We start from the raw sequence: 22510 nt of genomic DNA, 5'->3' as shown, positions 1-22510 counted from the left end.
TTGTTTGTTCGTAAGTATTAAAAACACATGTTTATGAACATATAATTCAACATGTTCATGAAACAACAATAAATATGTATAATATTTTTAGATATAAAATATTCAAATACAAATATTAATCATTGTTATAAATAAAATAATTACACAAACAATAATAATTGAAAAACAAATTAATTTTAACTGAAGATAAAAATAATGAAATATGATATGCAAAGGCATGATAACGGTGAATGAAAGGGTTCCCAACATATTGAACCCAAAAAAAGAGAAAGGGTCCCAACAGCCCTATATTTCCGATGAACAAATCTCTAATTAATTAAGGACATCAAATACCAAGATTGCCATAAAAGAAGTTGAACTCAAACCACAGAACACGCCTGCTCATAGGGTCAAAATAGTAGTCCAAAATTTTGTAAAATCAGAATTGAACAGCCCACACTGCCCCCGAAAAAAGTGGTAGATAAGGCAAGTGGGTAAAGACAAGGGACCCTCTCCAAGCAACGCCCAAAAAGACCGTTGGCAACAGCTGTATGGCATCTAAAGTTGAACTTAAAGCCACCCTGTCCCAACTAACGGGCAGCCCAAACCAATAATAACTAAATTAAAAGTTAAATGGAAACTTTATTTTTTCGACACTAATTGAAAACTGGCCAGCACGAGATGTATATAAATGGGGCTTTATGGCACCCCCATTACTGCTTGTCTCCAATTCATATTCCTCACTTTTGCAACAAAATCCACCAAGAGACTACACCAACAAATGGAGGCATTGAGGATAAGACTATTTTTGGCTATGATGGTGGTGTTGATGGCCATCTCAGCGGTCCAATATGTTGCGGCAGCTGATGCACCGGCCCCTACTCCTACCTCAGATGCCACCGCATTCGTGCCGACGGCATTTGCTTCCCTTGTCGCTCTTGCGTTTGGTCTCCTCTTTTAAAATGGATGAATTGTATTGGTTGTTGATATTTCAATATTGGGGGTTATGTAGAGTTCTTTTGTCTTCTTTTATTCTTTCTCTCTAAAGGCCATACAATTCTTATGAGTCCTTCGTTTATGGAGATGGAAAAAAGATAGAGAAAAGGTGGAGATTTTTTTTCTTTTTCTACTTTAATTTTTCCTTATGACAATTGGTTGATGTATTCGTTGTTTTGATTTTAATGTATATTTGATGTGATTTGTTTGTTGGTGACCTAATGAAGTTTTTGTTTGCTTATAATTTCTAGTTCACCTCTTAATTTTATTAGTTTTTGTTTGCTTGTGATCTAATAAAATTTATGATTTGCATAGTTCACAACTCAGACAGGGAATTATCTAATTTTTATATTTTTATAAATTAATAATAATTTATTCATAGTGAAATTTGAATTGTAAAATATTTTCATTTTCCATTTGAACTAAAGCAATATCTTAATTTTATATTATTTTTATAAATATATTTGTTATTTAATTTTTATATATTTATATATCTCTATTTATTATAGTGAAAAATACAATTTAATTTTGACTGCTTACAAGAGGAATGGAGAGAAAATGTGACATGATTTTTGACACAAACACAAGGGCCGAAGACGATCCAGAGGAGAAAGGAAGAGCGTGAGTAGAGCAAGAACATGAGGACACTTTCATTAGTATTTTATATACAAGTTAATTTGTTTTTTTCTCTATGTGATGCCAATGTATTGATTTCACTTTGTTGTGTATGATGTACTCAATGCTTGGATACAATTTTTTTTTGTCTTACGAGCTTCTTCCTTATGATGTGTATTTGGTTCTTTGACTCTCATATCTCTTTAATCTCTTTTGTTATTTATTTTTAGAGTAATAAGTTATAAAGGGGAGTTTGGTGATTCATCTTGATTTCACTTTGTTGAGCATAGTTTAAAAAGTTTTTGTATATAAGGAAATATTTTCGGGGTTAATATAATCTGTGATTCTTTTACCTTGTTGGGAGAGATTTCATCGATTATATTTAATCACGAGACATCCTTCTCAAAATTGAGTGAATAAAAATTTTAGTTTAAAAACTCCTATATTTTGTCGATTCGAGAGATGTAGGAAGATGTTAAATACTTACATTATTTGTTATTTGGGTTAATATTTGGTACACTCATAGTTTACTTTTTTTTATTCCACATGTAGCCTTGAAAATCTATTATGTCTCTTTTTTTAAAATATTTACTTTCTTAATATTTTACTATACCCTTATAATATACTTGTCAACTACCTAACCTTGTTTATGAAGTCTAAAAATTCCACTGCAATGTACCAAAGATTTTCTCTTGTTATGCATACATACGTATCACTACAGCAAAATAGCCTTTTAGCGGCGTTTTTTTAGGCCTTTAGCAGCATTTTTAAGCGCCACTAAAAGTATTAGCGGCGCTTTCACAAGCGACGAAAAAAGTGCCACTATAGACAACACCGCTAAATTTAGCGACGTTTATGTGAAAAACGCCGCTAAAAACCATGACCTTTAGCGACGTTTACCTTTAGCGGCGTTTGCCTTTAGTGGCGCTTTTAACACAAACGCCGCTAAAGAACATGACCTTTAACGACGCTTCTCACAAAAACACCGCTAAAAACATAACATTTAAAAAATATTTTAATCAAATAATATTTATTTTTATGATAAATATTATATTATGTTTTATTTTTTAAATTTGAACTTTAAATATACTTTTAAGGATAAATAAAAACTATTATTTAAATTAAATTTTCTATGAAAATTTTAACTTTAAAACTAAATATAAAAATTAATGAATTTAGTTTTAAAATTTAAAATAATAAATTAATAACACAATTAAAATCAAAAAGTTAGAACTCAAGTTGTCATAAATATTAAAGTAAAAATAAAAATTTAGAATCAAAACTAAAATAAATAATACATATGAGAAACAGACTGACTAGTTGAACCTACCTATAACTATACACATTGCAATGTAATAAAAAATACAATTCAATTTCTTAATCAAGTAAATCTTGGTAATAAAAGATATAATACATTTACTTAATCAAGGAAATCTTGTAATGAACTCAAAGCAATGAGCCTTAGAGAAAAACTTTTGAGCATGGCTTCGAATTTGAACAGCAGATTTTGTGCCTACATGCTTATTATTATTGGCAGGCCCCATTCTCTTTACATAACTACAACAGCTGTACTGGCAAAAGCAAAACAAAACAAAACATGCTGACTTCAACAATAATGCAGCGTGTGTCAGGCAAATGTTTAAATTTAAGTCAATTCTTAACTTATTCTCTACAATACCAGGGCACAGCTTGAAGGAACTCAACTTCCCTGTAAACCTACGAGTGATTAATTTTAAGAGTAAAAACAATTGAGCATGTCAGCTCTAATAAGAGTGGAATGATCGGGATTAATAAATTAGAATCAAAATTTGCATTCAACCTATGGCTCATGCAAACGCCTTCAAGACGTGGCATCTGGGATTCAAATCCCAACATCATAACCATTTTTGTATATCTAATGTTATATAAAATGGGGTACAACAAAGGATGAGAAAACTTACTCATTATTATTGGCCGGCCCCATTCTCTTTACTGTTTATGGAATTGCCATAATGAAATGATGAATCCAACCATCCGGTAGTCTTTGCTTTTTCAACATATGCTAGAAACTGTTTTCGGGCATGAGCAGAACATTATCCTTTGCCAATCAGAGGGGAAAATTAAGATATAAACTTGACCGCCTTGCACATTGGTCTGCAACGCAAACCATTCTACCACCTCCAATGTAGAATTCAGTTCAAAACTCAATAGAATATCAGAAACTCAAATATTCAATATACAGCATAATCGACATACCTTTTCCAAAGAAGTAAGCATTTGCCCCTGCAATTGAAGAGAAATGAATTATAAACTTTATCTAACATAAGAGAATACTACCTCAACCAAAAAATATGTGAGAACAAACCCTCCCCAACATGAAAAGAGACGACAAAACCTATTTTGGTACAAAAAGAGCATCCGAAAAGCTGTAATACATTTCTAATTCAGCTGGAAAAAGAAACATAGTCCATTAAATTACAATAATAATTACAATCAATGCATTCCACTGTAGATACAAACGTGATCAATTATTACAATGAACTATCTGACTGATAACTAATAACTAATATATATGTATGAACAAATCCACAAAATAAATTAGAATAAATATAGAGAAAACTACATCCAATGACACTTAAACAAGGGATCAAAAAATTCCCCTAATTTCCTTTCTACTACTAAGTTATGACCTTATCATAAAAAAGAAATAAATAGTGATAAATCTTTGAATAAAAGATACATAAACTTAACCAAATGTTGAGTACTTGTGGTAATCGATCAAATTCTGAAATCAATTATGGTATCGCTTGCATGAACATGAGAAGGCTGTTAAACAAACAATGAAGGAACTAAGCAAGTATTTAAGTAAAATAGGTAACCTTACATCTGCTTATGCTCATTATGGAGATACGACTTTTCGCAGTACTCAGCAGCTAAATAAAGCTGGGGCCTTAAGTTCTTGAGCTCCCATAAAATCAAAGGGTCAACTAATCAATTAGTATAACAATGAAATGCTGGGAAGCTCAAAAACTCGTGAAGACAAATTTTGACATTAACAAGGTGAACAAGTTAACAAACTAAATTAAAATCTTAACGCTTGCAGATGTTAGATTTAGATACATGAATTTTCCAATTTTCTTCTAATAAGATATTATTAGATAATACAATATGAAAGCTTTTCCATTGCATAATTCAATTCGAATTCGCATTCTACTTAGACTAATACCATGGCTCTAAACTCAATAATGGGAATTAAGCGATTCTTTTTCTTCAATAAACACAATAAGAGCCATATCTAACTTACAATAGATTCATCCATTGCTGCAAGTCTACTTTCTAGCTTTGAAACATATCTAACTTTAGTCATAAATGTAAAGATCTACCAATATTAAACCGTGAAGCCTTATTATTAAGTCGCCAAAAATCAAAAGGAAAAAAAACACAATAAATCAAGATACATTTCCAGTCATAATAATTACAGAAAACAGAAACAAATGGGTTGAATATTGAGGACAAACTTGGAATCATCTGTTAATCTACCATCGTAAGTAAACCGAGACAAAAGAGCCAATCATGTGACGAACTAACAAAGAGTAACAAGAGTACCAAGCAAGAAGAACAAATTATAATCCTAGTTTCGATAACATATTAAGCATCTAACCTAAAAACAATTGGCTATTGGGAAGGTTTAACTTTAAATAATGTGGGATAACACCAATTTTAACGTATGGCATCATATGTGAAGACAAAACCCTTTCCAAATGGTTTAACATAAGAATTTTATTTCATATTCAAAGAGAGAAAAGAAAGGCTTAAAGCTAGCAACTAAAAGAAGATACCCTCGTAATCAAGGCCCCCCCAAAACATTAATAAGAATAATAAGGAAACAAGTGCTTGTAAATTGTAATAATAAAGGGTGTTGGAAAGCAGTTGAGCCTTTGCAGGGCAGCTCATTTGCTTCTTGTGTTGGTGCTGACAAATCCATATTCTTGAGAAAGCACCAACAGAATCATATGTTCATTATGTTAGCTGTAGAAGAATGTTCACTAGATTTAGTGATGCCATAGTTTTGTTCTTAGATTCCTAATCTATATCAAAATTAAATGCCTTTGTCTTTTGCAATTACTGTAGAACAATTTCTACTGCAACAACAAAAAAAAAGTCAAGTGAAGCCAACATTGATATGAAAAAACAAATTTACATCATCATATCTTTGAAAGTTAAAATCTAACCAAGTAGCTAGCTGCTAGTGGCTTTTGTAAATGGAGGCAAAAACTAAATTAAAATTCCATGACTGGTAAACAAATTTCACAAAAGAAAAAGAAAAAGAAAAAGAAAAAGAATGAAGTAGTTTTACTACTTCTTCAACCATAGGAGGCAACAAAAACTTAGTAGCAAATTTCACAAAATTTCTTAATTTCTCTCTAAAGCTTTCTTCCTTTTATTCAAAGTAGCTTACCAGTTTTGGAGACTAAAACCCAACCTTCCTACTAATTACAACATAAAAGTGCAAAAAAGAAAAGCCCTTTAGTGCCAAAACACCATTACAATCAAGTTTCTCTATTAAGTTTTGCATTGTCAAAGCGAAGGATGGGTAAAGAACATACAGTTTTGGAGATTTTGGAGTAGTCACCGGTGAGGATATTGTGACCGGTAGACATTTAAGTATCAGCTGCTATAACACAGTAATCAGTCCTAGCGATAGCAGCGCAATATCTGCAATTTAGGAAAGCAATAGCATATCTGCAATTTGATATTAAGTTGTTAACAAATTGGGGTATCGTGTCTTATAGAATATAAATTCAAGTGGCAATTAAGTACAAAAAAATGGTTCAAATACGAATTAAATACTTTTAGATAAGATAAATGGATCAACTATATATTAACCCAATTTTAAATGAAAAATTAGACTATATGACTTCCACATTGTGACTCAAGAAAAAAAATTAAACCTTAAATAATGCATAAAATATCTCAAGGCTTCATTTGATTTCAAGAAGTAGAAGTCATTCTCATTTTTGTGAAACGGAAACATTAAAGAATTGTGTTTGATTAAAAATTTTCAAATAATTTGAAAATTAAAAGAAGAATGGTTGTAAAGTTTAAAAGACTCACACCCTTAGCACATCTATAGGAATTTGCAAATCAAGTCACCAGCTTCTCACTTATACCCCCGAATGAACAACAACAACCTCCAAACCAATTATCAGCAACCTCTCGCCAATCACTTGATGGCATTTCCACAAAATTTCTACATAAATAAATCAAAACTCCCAACAATCTAGGGTTTTCTTGAGTTTTAGAGAGAGGCAGAAGATATATTTTTTCTTGAGTTTCCGAAAACATAAGTGGACCGGCTTTCAACACTTCTACTAAAAATGGGGAAAAACTTTGCATCAATACTATGCAATTCCCCTAGCTAAGGAAGAAAACCACAGTTCGATATTCATTCTTTGGTACAAAACAAACCACAGTTGGGAATAGGGGAAGGGTTAAGAATTAAAAAACAAAAAACAAAAACAATTGTACATCATTTAAAACTAGCACCAGAAAGGACCATTCTCGAACATTATCACAAGTCATAAAAGCACTAACAGCAAACTATATACCTTGAATGTATTCTCTCATTAACCCAATAAACGAAAGCTGTTAGGTGGCCATGCCTAACAAAGAAGAGATAAAAAAATGCTTTAAGTGCTTTGCAAAATTGGACCAATAATAAGAAACATATAAAATAAATAGAAAGATTAGGTAAGTACTGCAAATCATAATCCATTTGAGCGGAAACTTTAAGTGAAGACATGCTTTAGGATTTCCTTGCTTCTCCCTAACACCAACGTCCAAACCTAATAACTTAAAAAAAATTCAATCAACAAACAGAAGGCGAATTGGAGCCAGAAGAATAGGGTTTTTTATTATTATTGTCTTCATAGTAATTTATGCAAGAAATTCCAAAGTCATGAAGAATTAAAACAGAAAGTCAAGTAGATAGAAATAAATGATTGAGAAGAAGTTGAGAAAACTTTACCTTGGGTATGTTGAAGGAAAGAATGAGGCTTCAGAGTCACATGAGAAACAAATAAAGATGGCTTTTGCGTAATGAAACATGTATGTTAGGTGTTGAAATTAAAAAAAAAAAAAAGGGGAAGATGATGATGAAGACAATGGTGGTAGAGAGAAACACTTAAAGCGTGTTTTGAGGATACCAATTTTAGGGGGGAAAATTAGGGTTTCAGGGGGAAATTTTGGGATAAAGCGCCGTTTTTAAGAGTGATATGATTTTTTGCGGCATTTTTCATAAAAACGCCGCAAAAAATTATTTTATTTTGAATAAAATGATGTCGTTTTGTTCTGCTAAAATTTTTTAATTTTCTCTGCTAAAAATTATTAATTAAGTAATTTTATAAAACATTTTTTATTACTATTTTTTATAAATTGATTTTTTATAAAATAAAAAAATCAAGTACTCTCAAAATAAATATATTATATTTTAATAAGAAAACAAATGATAAAATAACTGTAATTAATTATTAAGTTAGAATTATCCAATGTAAGCAATCAATCTCTCACATATCAAATTTATATTAAAGATTGAGACGTTAATCATAATTTTAAATTATTCTTTTCCGATCTAATCTCCATTTTATTAGAGATATTTTTTTCTAACTAAAATATAATTACTATTATTTTGCTAGATGTTCGATGTGGAATGATTTAGTACTTGTATTTCATTTTTATTTGTTATAATTTGGTCCTATCCAAAATAGATAGTTACCTATCCATATCAATCTGTTACCTTTTTTTTTATCAATGTTTTTTTTTAAATCTTATATTTAAATATATCAAATGGTTTAGATTAAATATTTTTAAATATAAAATTTCATCATTTAACAAATCTCAAGTAAACTTTAAATCCTAAATCATTTAATATATATAAAATTTATCTATTATCTCTTAAAAAATTTAAACTATAATCACAATTTTAATATATTAAAATTAATATTATCTCTTTTACAATTATATAAGAAATTATTTAATATATAAATTAAAAAATACTAATTAGTCTAAACCCTAAGCCCCTAACCCCAATCTCCTAAACCGTAAATCATAAAAGATAAATCTTAAACCCCTAATCTCTGACCCTGACCCCTAAACTTGCTTAAACCCCAACCCTTAAACCATAAACCATAACCATAATCCCTAATACATAATCCATAAACCTTAAAATAGTAACTCTTAAATCTTAAACCCTAAAATATAAACCCTAAACTATAATGATAATTAATTCATAAACCCTAAACCTTGAATCCCAACCTTTAAACCATAATCTCTAATCTATAATCCTTAAATCCATACTCCGTAAACCTTAAAATAGTAACTCCTAAACTGCCTTAAATCTTAAATTAATCATATACCCTAAACCAAAAACCCTAAACTATAGTGATAATTAATTCAATATTTTAAAATTAATACTATTTCTTTTACGATTATATAAAAAATTTAATATATAAATTAAAAAACAATCAGTAATCATATACCCAAAAAACTTTAAAATTATTTTAAATAATAGTATTTTAATTTTTCCATGTGTTTTATTTTCAAATTATTTCTACCTGTCATTATTTTTTTCTGAAGATTTTAAATATTCAAGTAGAAATAAATTGAACTTTATTTAATTAAAAAAATAAACCAATTAAGATAAAATGTTTTTAGCGACGCTTTTCCAAAAACGCCGCTAAAGCCCCTAGCATTAGTGGCGCTTTTCCAAAAGCGCCGCTAAAGACCCGAAAGATTAGAAAATGATGCCGTCGGGCTTAGGTTTTTGCGGCGCTTTTCCTAAAAACGCCGGTAATGCTCAATCTTTAGTGGCGATTTCCATAAAGCGCCGCTAATTCTCGATTTTTACCGGTGTTTTTTGTCCAAACGCCGCTAAAAGTACCGCTAAAAGCCTATTTTGGTGTAGTGTACATTCAAAACTCGATTCACTCAAAAATAATAATAATAAATTTGGTGGTTAATATATTTCCTTTCATTATTTTATGGGAATGTGATTAAATAGTAACTAGAAAATCTTTAATTTTGAGACTTGTGACAACACATAATTTACAGGGTGTCAATTTTGGGCATCACATGGGTGCTATAACTTTCCCTACGCGTAACTAATTCTCGAACTCAATTTTATTCTAATTTTTAAATGTAGGTCTAAAAATGATCTTTTAAAAAAATGTAAAGCTTTTTTTTAAAGAGAAGGTAATTTTATAGAAGACTAATCACACCTAATTAAAAGACCGGTGGTGAAAAACGCCGCTATAGGTCGACCATTAGCGGCGCTTTTTGAAAAACGCTGCAAACAAGTTAAGCACAATGTTGTTGTTTTATGTTGAGCTTTAGTGGCATTAACAACGCTTTCTGGAAACGCCGCTATAGATCGAGCATTAGAGGCGCTTTTTAAAAATCGTTGCTACAGATCGAGCATTAGTGGCGCTTTTTGAAAAAATGCCGCTATAGGTCGACTATTAGCGACGCTTTTTTAAAAACGCTGCAAAACAATTAAACACAACGCCGTCGCTTTGTGTTGAGCTTTAGTGGCATTAGCGGCGCTTTTTAGAAAGCGGCGCTTTATCAAAAACGCCGCAAAAAATTTTTATCTATTTTAACTGGTTTATTTATATTAATTAAAATAAAATTTATTTTTAATTGAATATTTAAATTCTTCAGAAAAAATAATGACACGTAGAAAAAATTTGAATGTAAAAACATAGAAAAATATTTGTTAAAAATGAAAAAAATTAAAATACTATTATTTAAAATAATTTTAAAGTTTTTTGGGTACATAACTGATTTTTTTTAATTTATATATTAAATAATTTCTTATATAATCGTAAAAGAGATAGTATTAATTTTAAAATATTGAATTAATTATCATTATAGTTTAGGGTTTATGGTTTAGGAGTTACTATTTAAAGGTTTATGGATTATGGGTTTAGGGATTATGGTTTATGGTTTATGGGTTGGGGTTTAGGGTTAGGGGTTAAGGGTTTAGGGTTTAGGGTTTATGTTTTATGATTCAAGGTTTAAGGGATAGGGGATAGGGGTTTAGGGTTTATATTAATTAGTATTTTTTTAATTTATATATTAAATAATTTCGTATATAATTGTAAAAGAGGTAATATTAATTTTAATATATTAAAATTATCATTATAGTTTAAGGTTTAGGGTATATAGTTTAGGGTTTAAGGTTTAGGAGTTACTATTTTAAGGTCTATGGATTATGGGTTTAGGGATTATGGTTTATGGTTTATGGGTTGGGGTTTAGGGGTTAGAGGTTAGGGGTTAGGGGTTTAGGGTTTATATTTTATGATTCAAGGTTTAAGGGATAGGGGATAGGGGTTTACGGTTTATATTAATTAGTATTTTTTAATTTATATATTAAATAATTTCTTATATAATTATAAAAGAGATAATATTAATTTTAATATATTAAAATTATCATTATAGTTTAAATTATTTAAGAGATAATAGATAAACTTTATATATATTAAATGGTTTAGGATTTAAGGTTTACTTGAGATTTGTTAAATGATGAAATTTTATACAATCAATTAATACTTTTATATTTAAAAATATTTAATCTAAACCATTTGATATATTTAAATATTAGATTTTAAAAAAAACATTGATAAAAAAAAGGTAACAGATTGATATGGATAGGACCAAATTATAACAAATAAAAATAAAATACAAAAATAAAAATGAAATACAAAAAAATTATAATTTTATCTAATTCTTTTAAATATTACTTAAAATTTAAAAAATTATTTATTTAAAATTTATATGAAAGATACAATAATTCAATATAAAAATTTTAAAATAGTCGAGCGTGAACAGGAGAGATTCCCTGCAACAAAATAATGCGTGAACAAGAAATATTTCCTGCAAGAAAAGACAAGTGAATAGTTCTGTAATTTGTATTTTTGTAATCAGAGAATATATTCTCTGAAAATTTTTATTCAAAAGTTTCAAATGTAATGATTTAGATGATGTAAAGAGAGAATAGCCCTCTATAAAAGGCTATCAGTTTGTGAATGAAGGGCAGAACTCGATTTTACCCATTTGAGTTGTTTCTCCAAAAAGTTTCTCAAAGTTTCTCAAAACTTCTAAGTTTACAAAATTTAATTTTTAAGTTTCCAAATTTTCAAATTAAGTTTCCAAATTTTCAAATTAAGTTTTCAAATTTTGTTTCCAAACTTAAGCTTTCAAATTACAAATATATCATTACCAATCTGGTCCTCAGATCCTCGGGACTTTCTGGTATCAGAGCCAAAGAGGAGCAGGTATTTCTAAGTTTAAGAGAATATTCACTTTGTTTTCAATATTTCTGAGTTCGGGTTTAACTATCTTCATTAATGTATTATTATTTTGCTGAGAATTGATATAGTGTCCAGTTAGCCGTGGGTTAGGCATGTCAAGGACTAAGTATCCCTGTAAGCAACTTAATTAATTCAGAGATTTAGATAGTAGAACCCCCTGTAGGAAATAAGAAAACAAAAAATGTTTCCTTTCCTTAGAAGAACCAATTCTTCTGCTAGCTTTGTTTCTAATCAATCCCAAGAATCTGACCAAACCTCAAACAACACTGTTAATGAACAAGAAGAACATTATGAAAATATTCCCCAAAGATTTGATAATTGGACTCTTCCAAGAGTTCCAACAAACCAAGTTTACAAAAAAACAACTTTTGAAAATTTAAATGCTTTTTGCAATTATGTTATAAAAACAAAAGAAAGGAGTTTACCTATTCAAAAAGAATATGAAACATTAGATAAAGTCGTCATTAATAAACTCAAAGAACAAAGATACAAATACATCCATTTTTGGATTAGTCCAGGTTGGAGTCAAACCTCTTAGTGTTGAAGCCACTAAAAATACCTTAATATTAGTAGTCTTAAGAGACCAAAGACATATTATGTTTAATGACTCATTATTAGGAACTATAGAAACAAGCCTATGTACATGCCCAATACATTTTAATTGTTATCCAAATTTTATGGTTTCTTTGACTGATAAAAATATTTTACAATCTTTGACACTCTAAATACATACCCATAACTACAAAATGCTTCCTGGTACAGAAGTATTAACTTTGGTTTATAGACTCCATTTCAAATCTATGTATTCTGTCGTTAATACCAAGGCTTTACTCCAAAGCCCAAAAAGAGAAACCCTCTTAATAGAGACAGACACCACAACATCTCATACCACAATCCCCAGAACAATACAATGGCATGAGATAAACCTTCCTGATAAGTGGAAACTTGAAGGTGCTACAGACCTTGTAGCACCAACCCCCATAAGAAACACTTCATTAAGTGAAATTTCGTAGCACCAAGATGGCACAGTTGAATTAAAATTCAATAGGCCACAAAGAATGCCTCCAAGACACTCCTTCGAAATAGGAAGTACCAGCACAACTTTTAGGAGATTAAATATAGAAGAAGAGTCAAATCCAGAAACACAAACAGTAGATTTTAGGACAGCCAGAGCCTCTGTCTCTTCTATCCCAACAACATTTAGGACCAATTTACAAGGAATAGATAATTCCTCAAATATAGCTCAACCTATCTATGCCAGACAGGAAGAGAGTCCCCAAAATTCACCTAACATGTCACCAACTTATTCATCAATGACTAATAATGTAAGACAAAGAGAAAATTCAGAAATATTTGTTTTAGAAAAATTGTTTGAAATAAATAAAGAATGGTGTAGAAAGCACTTCTATTCCAACAAAATAAGCAAAAAAGAGAAGATTACTTTAAAAATTATAATGATAAAAAAGAAAGCATTCTTCAAGAATATTGTGGATTTATGAATACTCATAAAGTCCATATAAAATTCTTTGAATGGTTTGAAGAATATTATTTAGGATCTGTTAATACAATAAGACATAATACTAGATGACAGACTAATAAAGGAGAAGTTGAATCTCGACATCCCCCTTAATGGAGGTTCAATATCTTCATAAGAATACTGGAATAAAAGCAAACCCTTTAAGAATGAGAGCTCCTGATGCAGGAGAACAAATCTCATCAAAAGATATCAAAATGATGGTAGAACAAAACAATTATACAAATATTAATTTTCATACAATTGGAAAACAATTAGATTATATTGTGAATCTAGTAGAGAGTCAACCAATCAAGAAAGAACCAGTAAAAGAGATAATCGAAAAAAGTTCTAAAGAACCAATATTCACACCTTATGAGATTCCAAAAGCTTTCCAAAAATCCTAAAATGATTTCCTAACAGAAATCTAAAATAGACTTAATGCTTTAGAAAACTACAAGTCTGAATTAATTGCCCCTAATACCCCAATACAAACCCAATATTCAGTAAATACATTACACCAATCCTCCCAATTTGACTCAGATTAGTCAGATCAACAACAAATTAACAAGATGGCTTGGAAAGAACCAAAAAGATTATATTATCCAAAAATCACTGCACCTGATCTTAACATAGAAGAAAAACCTGTTTTCCAAAATAAATACAATGCTAATACAATCTATGAATGGAATATAGATGGAATGTCTGAATACAATATTCTTAGTTTATTACAACAAATGACAATGGTTTCAAATGTTTATAAAACCCAAAATCAAAATGGATTAAACAATGATCATGCTATAGCTAATCTTTTAGTTGCTGGATTTACTGGTCAATTAAAAGGATGGTGGGATCATGCACTCACTAAAACCCAACAAGAAGAAATTTTAAAAGCAATAAAAAAAGATGATCAAGATAGAATTATTTTAGACGAACAAGGAAGAGAAATCCAAGATGCAGTAACAACTTTAATTTTCTCAATCTCTAAACACTTTATTGGAGATCCTTCTCATCTTAAAGATAGAAATTCAGAATTATTATCAAATTTAAAATGTAAAAAATTAACCGATTTTAAATGGTATAAAGATGTCTTTATGACTAGAGTTATGCAAAGATCTGATAACCAACAACCATTTTGGAAAGAAAAATTTCTAGCAGGACTTCCCACTTTATTAGGAGAAAAAGTTAGGAATCAAATAAGAGAAAATTACAAAGGTATTATTCCATATGAAAAGCTTACATATGGTGAACTAATTAGTTTCACCCAAAAAGAAGGATTAAAAATTTGTCAAGATTTAAAATTACAAAAACAACTCAAGAAAGAAAGATATCAATGTAGAAAGGAATTAGGATCATTCTGCCACCAATTTGACATCAGGAATGAACCTTCTTCTTCAAAACATGTTGCCCTGAAAAGCCAAAAAATAGGAAAAAGAATATTTCAGAATATTATAAAAAACCTAAATATAAAAATACAGAAAAGGGAAGAAACAACAAAAAACAAAAAACAAAATTGATAAAACAATAAAATGTTATAGATGTGGAAAACTAGGACATATCTCAAAATATTGTAAAATCAAAAGAAAAATCAATAACTTAAATTTAGAAGAAGAGATAGAACAAAAATTAAATGAAATCGATAGAACAAAAATTAAATGAAATCCTATTAGAAACAACTTCTTCTGAAAATGATACATCTACTGAAACAGATGAATTACAAATAGACGAATTACATACAACATCCTAGTCTTCTGGAGATGAAAATGAACCTTCAATTAATATGCTAACTAAAGATCAAGTATTATGATAGAAGTTATTGATAAAATTCAAGACCCAGAGCTTAAAAGAGAATACCTTTTGAAATTAAAATCCTCATTAAAAGATAAACCGGAAAAAGAAAAAGAAATCATTTCTAGTCAATCACAAATGTATAATATACAAGACATAATATTTAATAAATATGAAAAAATAAAACCAAGACAAATTACAAACTCCGAATTACAGTTGGAAATAAAACAGATTAAATCAGAACTTTCTTAGCTTAAAATAGAACAACAAGAAATGAAAGAACAAATGAAGTCCTTAAAACACGAAACCTCAGAAAAAAGTTCATCAGAAACTGAACCTGAACCTGAAGAAAATACACAAGAATATATGATGGTTCTAACTAAAGTATCTATTCAAAGATATTTAATAAAAATAAATATTGTCATAAATAATGAATTTCAATTAGAAACAATTGCCCTTTTTGATATAGGAGCGGACCAAAACTGCATTAGAGAATTAATAATTCCAAAAAAATATTATAATAAAACATCAGAATCTCTTAAGGCTGCAAATGGTAAAAAACTAAAAATTACTTACAAAATTCCCAATGCAGAAATATCCAACAAAGGTATAAAATATCAAACATGTTTTTTAATGGTAAAAGATATTACCCAAGATGTCATATTAGGAACCCCATTCATATCCTTACTCAAACCTTATAAAGTAACAAATAATTCTATCTCCACTAAAGTTTTAAACACTAAGGTAGAATTTCCTTTTGTAGAAAAACTGAAAATAAGAAATCTCAACCTGTTAAAATCTTTATCCATTCATAATGGACAAATTAATAATTTAATTAATTACAAACAGAAGCAAATCTTTCCTAAAACAAGAAATATGTTTTAAAAAATTAACTGAACAATTAAGAAAAAAAGAAATACAAAAAAGAATAGATCAAATCAAGAAAGAAATAGAATCAACAATTTGTTCTGACATTCCTAATGCCTTTTGGAATAGAAAGAAACATGAAGTAACATTACCATACGAAAACGATTTTGATGAAAGACAAATACCCACAAAAGCAAGACCTATACAAATGAACAAAGAAATGGAAGAATTTTGTAGAAAAGAAATACAAGACCTTCTTAATAAAAATTAATTAGAAAGAGCAGTTCCCCTTGGAGTTGTTCAGCATTCTATGTAATAAAAAATGCAGAACTTGAAAGAGGAACGCCAAGATTAGTAATTAATTACAAACCTCTCAACCAAGCCTTAAAATGGATTAGATACCCAATACCAAATAAGAAAGATTTGCTACAAAAACTTTGTAATGCAAATATTTTCTCAAAATTTGATATGAAATCTGGATTTTGGCAAATCCAAATAAAAGAAGAAGAAAGATATAAAACAACATTTACTGTACCATTTGGACAATACGAATGGAATGTAATGCCTTTTGGGTTAAAAAATGCTCCATCTGAGTTCCAAAGAATAATGAATGATATTTTTTACCAATATTCTCAATTCACAATAGTATACATCGATGATGTATTAGTATTTTCAGAAAATTTAGAAAAACACTTTAAACATATATCGATCTTTATAAAGGTCATAAGAAATAATGGTTTAGTAGTTTCTAAATTCAAAATAAGTTTATTCCAAACCAAAGTAAGGTTTTTAGGTCATTATATTACCCAAGGAACCATTACCCCAATAGAACGATCTATAGAATTTGCTAGCAAATTCCCAGACCAAATTCTTGATAAAGTCCAATTACAAAGGTTCTTAGGAAGCCTCAATTATGTTATAGACTTTTATCCAGGTATTAGCAAATTATGTAAACCATTATATGACAGACTCAAAAAGAATCCACAACATTGGACAAAAAACCATACCAATATTATCACCCAAATCAAAAAACAAATCACTAAGGTTCCTTGTTTATATTTAGCTGATCCAAATGCCCCCAAGATAGTTGAAACAGATGCTTCTGAAATAGGGTATGGTGGGATCCTAAAACAAGTTAAAGGAGGAAAAGAGCAAGTAGTCCAGTTTACTTCCTGACACTGGAATCCTACTCAGCAAAATTATTGTACTATTAAAAAAGAAATTTTATCAATTGTTTTATGCATTAAAAAATTCCAAAGTGATTTATTAAATCAAAAATTCCTTTTGTGAATCGATTGCAAATCAGCAAAAGAAGTTTTACAAAAAGATGTTCAAAACATTGCCTTAAAACAGATTTTTGCAATATGGCAGGCAATTTTGAGCATATTTGATTTTGATATTGAATACATCAAAGGAGAAACTAATTCTTTTCCTAATTTTCTCACCAGAGAGTTTCTTCAAAAATTCCCCCCAAACTCCGAGAAAAAGGAAAAGGGAAAATAGAAGAATCATCCAAAACCCAAATCACCTCAAAACCAATTAAGACATGGTATGAAATTTGCCATGAAGAAGATGAGAAATCATCATCATCGTCAAAATCCTCCAAAAATACAATAATTCAAGATGCACAAGATCTAAATGAGATTGGTTCTCAAATCAAAAAATGGATTGAGTCCCTATCTCAATCTCCAGAAGTAGCATTGGCCTTTTCGTGAATGAAAGAGGAAACTCCTCTCAAACAAATTGCTGCTGAAGCAACAAAGGTTTTAAAAAATAAAGAGATTGTTTTACACAAACCAAAATCTCTTAAAAATGTTTTAAAAGTGACTTCTCTCCAAGATGTTTTTCCAAAAGAGATAGCGGTGTCTTCACAAACTGCTACACAAAAATCTTCACAATATTTTCCAAACAAATATTTTGAAAAAATTCTTGTTATAGAGGAAGAATTTCAGAAAAACCTCCACACATACTGGCAAAAAAACTTTTCAATGGATGGCATTTCAAACCATTGGATTCTTAAAAACCCCAACAGTATTATGAAAATATACTGGTCAAAACTGGATCTGTATTGTTCAAACATTACACAGATCCAAAAGATCCAAATTTTATTACCCATTCAACAGCCCAAATATTAAAAATTCTTCGACCAAGAGATTGGAGTGAAAACCCAAATTCTCCAAAGAAATTCCCAGCCAAATTTACCACCAAAATAGACTATTTCCCTTATTTTACATATTGGGATTACCAAATGGCATGGTACAGTGCCTTTTTAATGAACAACGAACACATGAGACATTCGTGGCTCATATATTTCAAATATGGCACCCAATTCAAATTCCCAAACTGGTTCCAAGAGTGGTGGAATTGGTATGGACCATCATCCTTTGAGATACTACCAGAAAAAATTCAAAACTTATGGCCCAAATTCTTTGACAAATTTCATCCTGAACCAGATCAAAAACACATTTACAGGACAATCCATTTTTTCTCAAAACTATGCATTTCCTGGATTGTCTCATGGAATTATTCTTATGAGCAAGACCAACATACTGGAATTCCATTATTAGTTCGCAATTACAGGACTAAATGGTGGGACAAATTTAATGATGAAAAATATATTTCAAAATATTTGGATAATTTTTTCAACAAGAATCCAAGATTATGTAAGTCCGCAGCTCCGGATCAAACCACAGCAAAATTTCTCCAAGTAAAGTTGACAGCTAGTGCAATGTTAGCTCAAGCCAAGACCAAAAAAGAATACAAAAAACTCATGGCTGAAATGCTCAGCTCATTGGACTCCGAATCTGAAGATGAATCTCCAGGATCCTCAATCAAAACGGTGGATCTTGCAGATGATACTACTTCGGTAACCATCACCAGGTCTAAAAAGAAATGATACATGAACAGGAGAGATTCCCTACAGCAACATAATGCGTGAACAGGAAAATATGAGAAAAATACAAATTACAGAACTATGTGAAAAAGTACGACGCACTCCAGCTACAGCTTCAGAATATGATGAAGATGTTTTAACAGTCGCAAAATCTGCCATCTTAGACATTTGTTTTCTTATTGTAAGAATATTTTTAACATTGTATCTTTTAACATTATTGTAAGAATATTTTGAATTATACTTCAGTTACCACTTTATATCATATATCTTTCGTTGAATTTGTAGTATCATTTAGATTTACTATTTTTGGTTGGATTTCATGCTACAGGAAGGGTTGTATATGGATGAAAATTGAATGTTAAAATCTGCCAAAGTTAGTGCCGCTAAAGAACGGTACTTTTTGCAGCGTTTGTGACAAAAGCACCGCTAAAGATCATGTTCTTTAGCGGCGTTTGCGAAAAAGTGCCGCTAAAGGTCATGTTCTTTAGCGGCGTTTGTGGTAAAAGTGTCGTTAAAGATCATGTTCTTTAGCGGCGTTTATGTGAAAAAGTACGACGCACTCCAGTTACAGCTTCAGAATATGATGAAGATGTTTTAACAGTCGCAAAATCTGCCATCTTAGACATTTGTTTTCTTATTGTAAGAATATTTTTAACATTGTATCTTTTAACATTATTGTAAGAATATATTGAATTATACTTCAGTTACCACTTTATATCATATATCTTTCATTGAATTTGAAGTATCATTTAGATTTGCTATTTTTGGTTGGATTTCATGCTACAAGAAGGGTTGTATATGGATGAAAATTGAATGTTAAAATCTGCCAAAGTTAGTGGCCTTTTTTTCTAAAACGCCGCTAAAGAATGGTACTTTTTGCGGCGTTTGTGACAAAAGCACCGCTAAAGGTCATGTTCTTTAACATTATATCTTTTAACATTATTGTAAGAATATTTTGAATCATACTTCAGTTACCACTTTATATCATATATCTTTCGTTGAATTTGAAGTATCATTTAGATTTGCTATTTTTGGTTGTATATGGATGAAAATTGAATGTTAAAATCTGCCAAAGTTAGTGGCCTTTTTTTTCTAAAACACCGCTAAAGAACGGTACCTTTTGCGGCGTTTGTGACGAAAGCGCCGCTAAAGGTCATGTTCTTTAGCGGCATAAGGTCATGTTTTTAGTGACGTTTGTGATAAAAGCGTCGTTAAAGATCATGTTCTTTAGCGGGGTTTGTGATAAAAGCGCCGCTAAAAATCATGTTCTTTAGCGGCGTTTATGTGAAAAAAATGCTGCAAAATTTAGCAACATTATCTATAACAGTGTTTTTTGCGGAGATTGAGGTTAGGCCAGACTTGACCTTTGAGAAGAAGCCTGTCCAGGTTCTGGATATTGACGTAAAGGTTTTGAGGAGGAAGTTTATTCCTTTGGTGAAGGTTCTATGGTGTAATTATAGCACTGAGGAGGTCACGTGGGAGCTTGAGGATGCGATGCGTCAGCAGTATCCTTATTTGTTCTAATCAGGTAAATTTCAAGGCCAGAATTTTCTTTTAGGGGTAGAGTTGTAATGCCCCAGAATTTTTATTTTTGTTCTTGCGATGATGTGACACAATTGTGTATTTGCTTCAGTGGTTAAGTGTCTTGGGTGTGTGTGAGGTCCCAAGTTCAAGCCAGGACTTGGGCAAATTTTGGTATTTTTTGGTCAATAGGCTTTTAAGTAAAAGTTGGTAAATAATTAACAGAATGGGCCTGCTTGTCTGGTGGATAAAGGGAGTGTTGGTGTGAAGGAGGTCTTGTGTTCAATTCTTTGTGATGGTGTGGAGACAGTATTTTGGCTCTAATTTTAGCTAAGAGTTGTGTTGGGGTAAAATTCTGAGTAACTGTGTTTTAGTGGGTTAATAGGGAGTGATTTTAAAAGATAATGGGGGATAGGTTATTAGAAAATAATCTGATTATCTTTTTGTTGCAGAAAAAAGAGAGTAGAGTTTCGGTTTTCTCTCCATTACCCAAACTTTTTCTGACGTTTTCTTCTTCTTTTTTTCCCTCTTCTGTCGATTCTTTCCCCTAGTTGATGTCGAAATTTCCATTATATTTCCCTTTCTATTTCTTTGTTTATTTTCTAATTGATTTGGTTGTTCATCGTTGGTTGCGTGTGTTCGGTAAGTAATGGTTTTGTCTATTGTTAAGCGTTCTTGGTTAATCTCTGAAAAGGGGATTCCTTTTTAGTGTTTAGGAGTTAATCAAGGGGCTGGTGGTTTTGAATCGATGCTGTGATTGTGTGAAGTCATGGTTACTCAAGCAAGGTAAGGGTTTTGTTAGGTTTTTAGTCGAGTTCCTTTCAAAATTGGTTGATTAAAAATGAATTAAGTGATTAATCTGGAGATTTGTTGGTCGATTTTTAGGTTCTGAAGGCTTAGGACTGCTTACGCATTAGAAACGATATCAGGTGTGTATCTGAAACACAGAAAATGGAATTTGGTGAAAAGCCAAAATTGCTTGCTGTCGAGAAATAAGAGAAATAAGATAAAATGATGCGAAAAATTGTAAAGAAAGGAAATAAGGGTGTTATAAACTTGGAAATCAACATTCTGCACTAAAATAGTTTTGGACAGCAGCAGTAGTCTAACTTTGAAAAATCATCAAAAATAGTGGAAATTGAGTTAGAGGTTGAATAAAATATGATTATTGAGTCTATTTTTTCATGGAAGAAACAATGTAAGTAATGAAATTGTGAGTTATAAGATATAATGAATTTTGTGAGACAAGGTCAGAATGGGTTCAGGTTCCCCTGTTCTGACTTTGGAAAAATCATAAAAAATTGTAAAAAAATAATTAGGGGCTTAAATTTATATGTTTAAATCCTTAACGAGTCTATATTCAAGAGAAAAAACGGAAACATCATTGGAATTCCGTACTAAAAGATAAATAATTTTTAGTAAGGAAATGTTGAAGTTGTCAAACAGCAGAATCGGGATAGATTTGAAGATTTTACTATACTTATTTGATAAACTATAAAATCTAAAAATTTAATGGTAGAAAGGTATTTGAGTCTAGTTTCGAAAACATCAAGCGGATCTTAATTTGGAATTCTGTAGCTCAAGATATAAATAATTTAGTGACAATGACTCAAGTAGACAGCTTTGAATGAACATATAAGTAAATAGCGAAAACATATATGAATATTTAGCTAGCATAGGTTACATTAAAAATGGATCCCACGACCAAGGCCAATTTGGGCCGAGTGGGCCACACGGGCACACACGGGCATGTGGGCCTATTTTTACCAGAATGTTTCTAAGGTTGCACGGGTCACTCAAGTCAACTATGAACCTACTGTAAGGTCGGTAAGTGTTAATTAAACCCTTAAATGTGTGAAATTTACTGAATGATATCTATACTAAGCATGTTAATATCTGAACCAAATATATGTATTAAAATTGCATAATAGCATATCATCCATTTTATGTTGCATTGCATTGGGCTGGGGGTTGTTATTCGGAGGAAGT

The 22510-nt window shown here is 30.5% G+C and overlaps 1 protein-coding gene and 1 long non-coding RNA gene across 5 annotated transcripts; one reads left to right on the top strand and one right to left on the bottom strand.

The window, feature by feature from the left end:
• The first annotated feature begins 655 nt into the window (after window positions 1-655).
• Window positions 656-1219, top strand: LOC107935221 (arabinogalactan protein 13). Its single transcript, XM_016867786.2, has one exon. The coding sequence runs from the start codon at window positions 671-673 to the stop codon at window positions 938-940; it is 270 nt and encodes an 89-aa protein (XP_016723275.1). The 5' UTR covers window positions 656-670; the 3' UTR covers window positions 941-1219.
• Window positions 1220-2817: 1598 nt separating this feature from the next.
• On the bottom strand, window positions 2818-7826 carry LOC107935239 (uncharacterized). Of its 4 annotated transcripts, none has more exons than XR_001694170.2 (5): window positions 7598-7825; window positions 7329-7415; window positions 7179-7232; window positions 3531-6312; window positions 2818-3306 (listed from the first exon to the last, which is right to left on the bottom strand). It is a non-coding gene; the product is annotated as an uncharacterized lncRNA (long non-coding RNA). The 4 variants fall into 4 exon arrangements; XR_001694173.2 differs by having other exon boundaries at window positions 2818-3747; window positions 3826-6312; XR_001694169.2 differs by having other exon boundaries at window positions 2818-6312; window positions 7598-7826.
• Between the last annotated feature and the right edge of the window lie 14684 nt (window positions 7827-22510).

The sequence above is a fragment of the Gossypium hirsutum genome, chromosome D11 (assembly GCF_007990345.1).
Source record: "Gossypium hirsutum isolate 1008001.06 chromosome D11, Gossypium_hirsutum_v2.1, whole genome shotgun sequence".
Lineage (NCBI taxonomy): Eukaryota > Viridiplantae > Streptophyta > Magnoliopsida > Malvales > Malvaceae > Gossypium > Gossypium hirsutum.
Note: the sequence above shows the minus strand (reverse complement) of the source record. Positions and strands in the feature narration are given on the sequence as shown.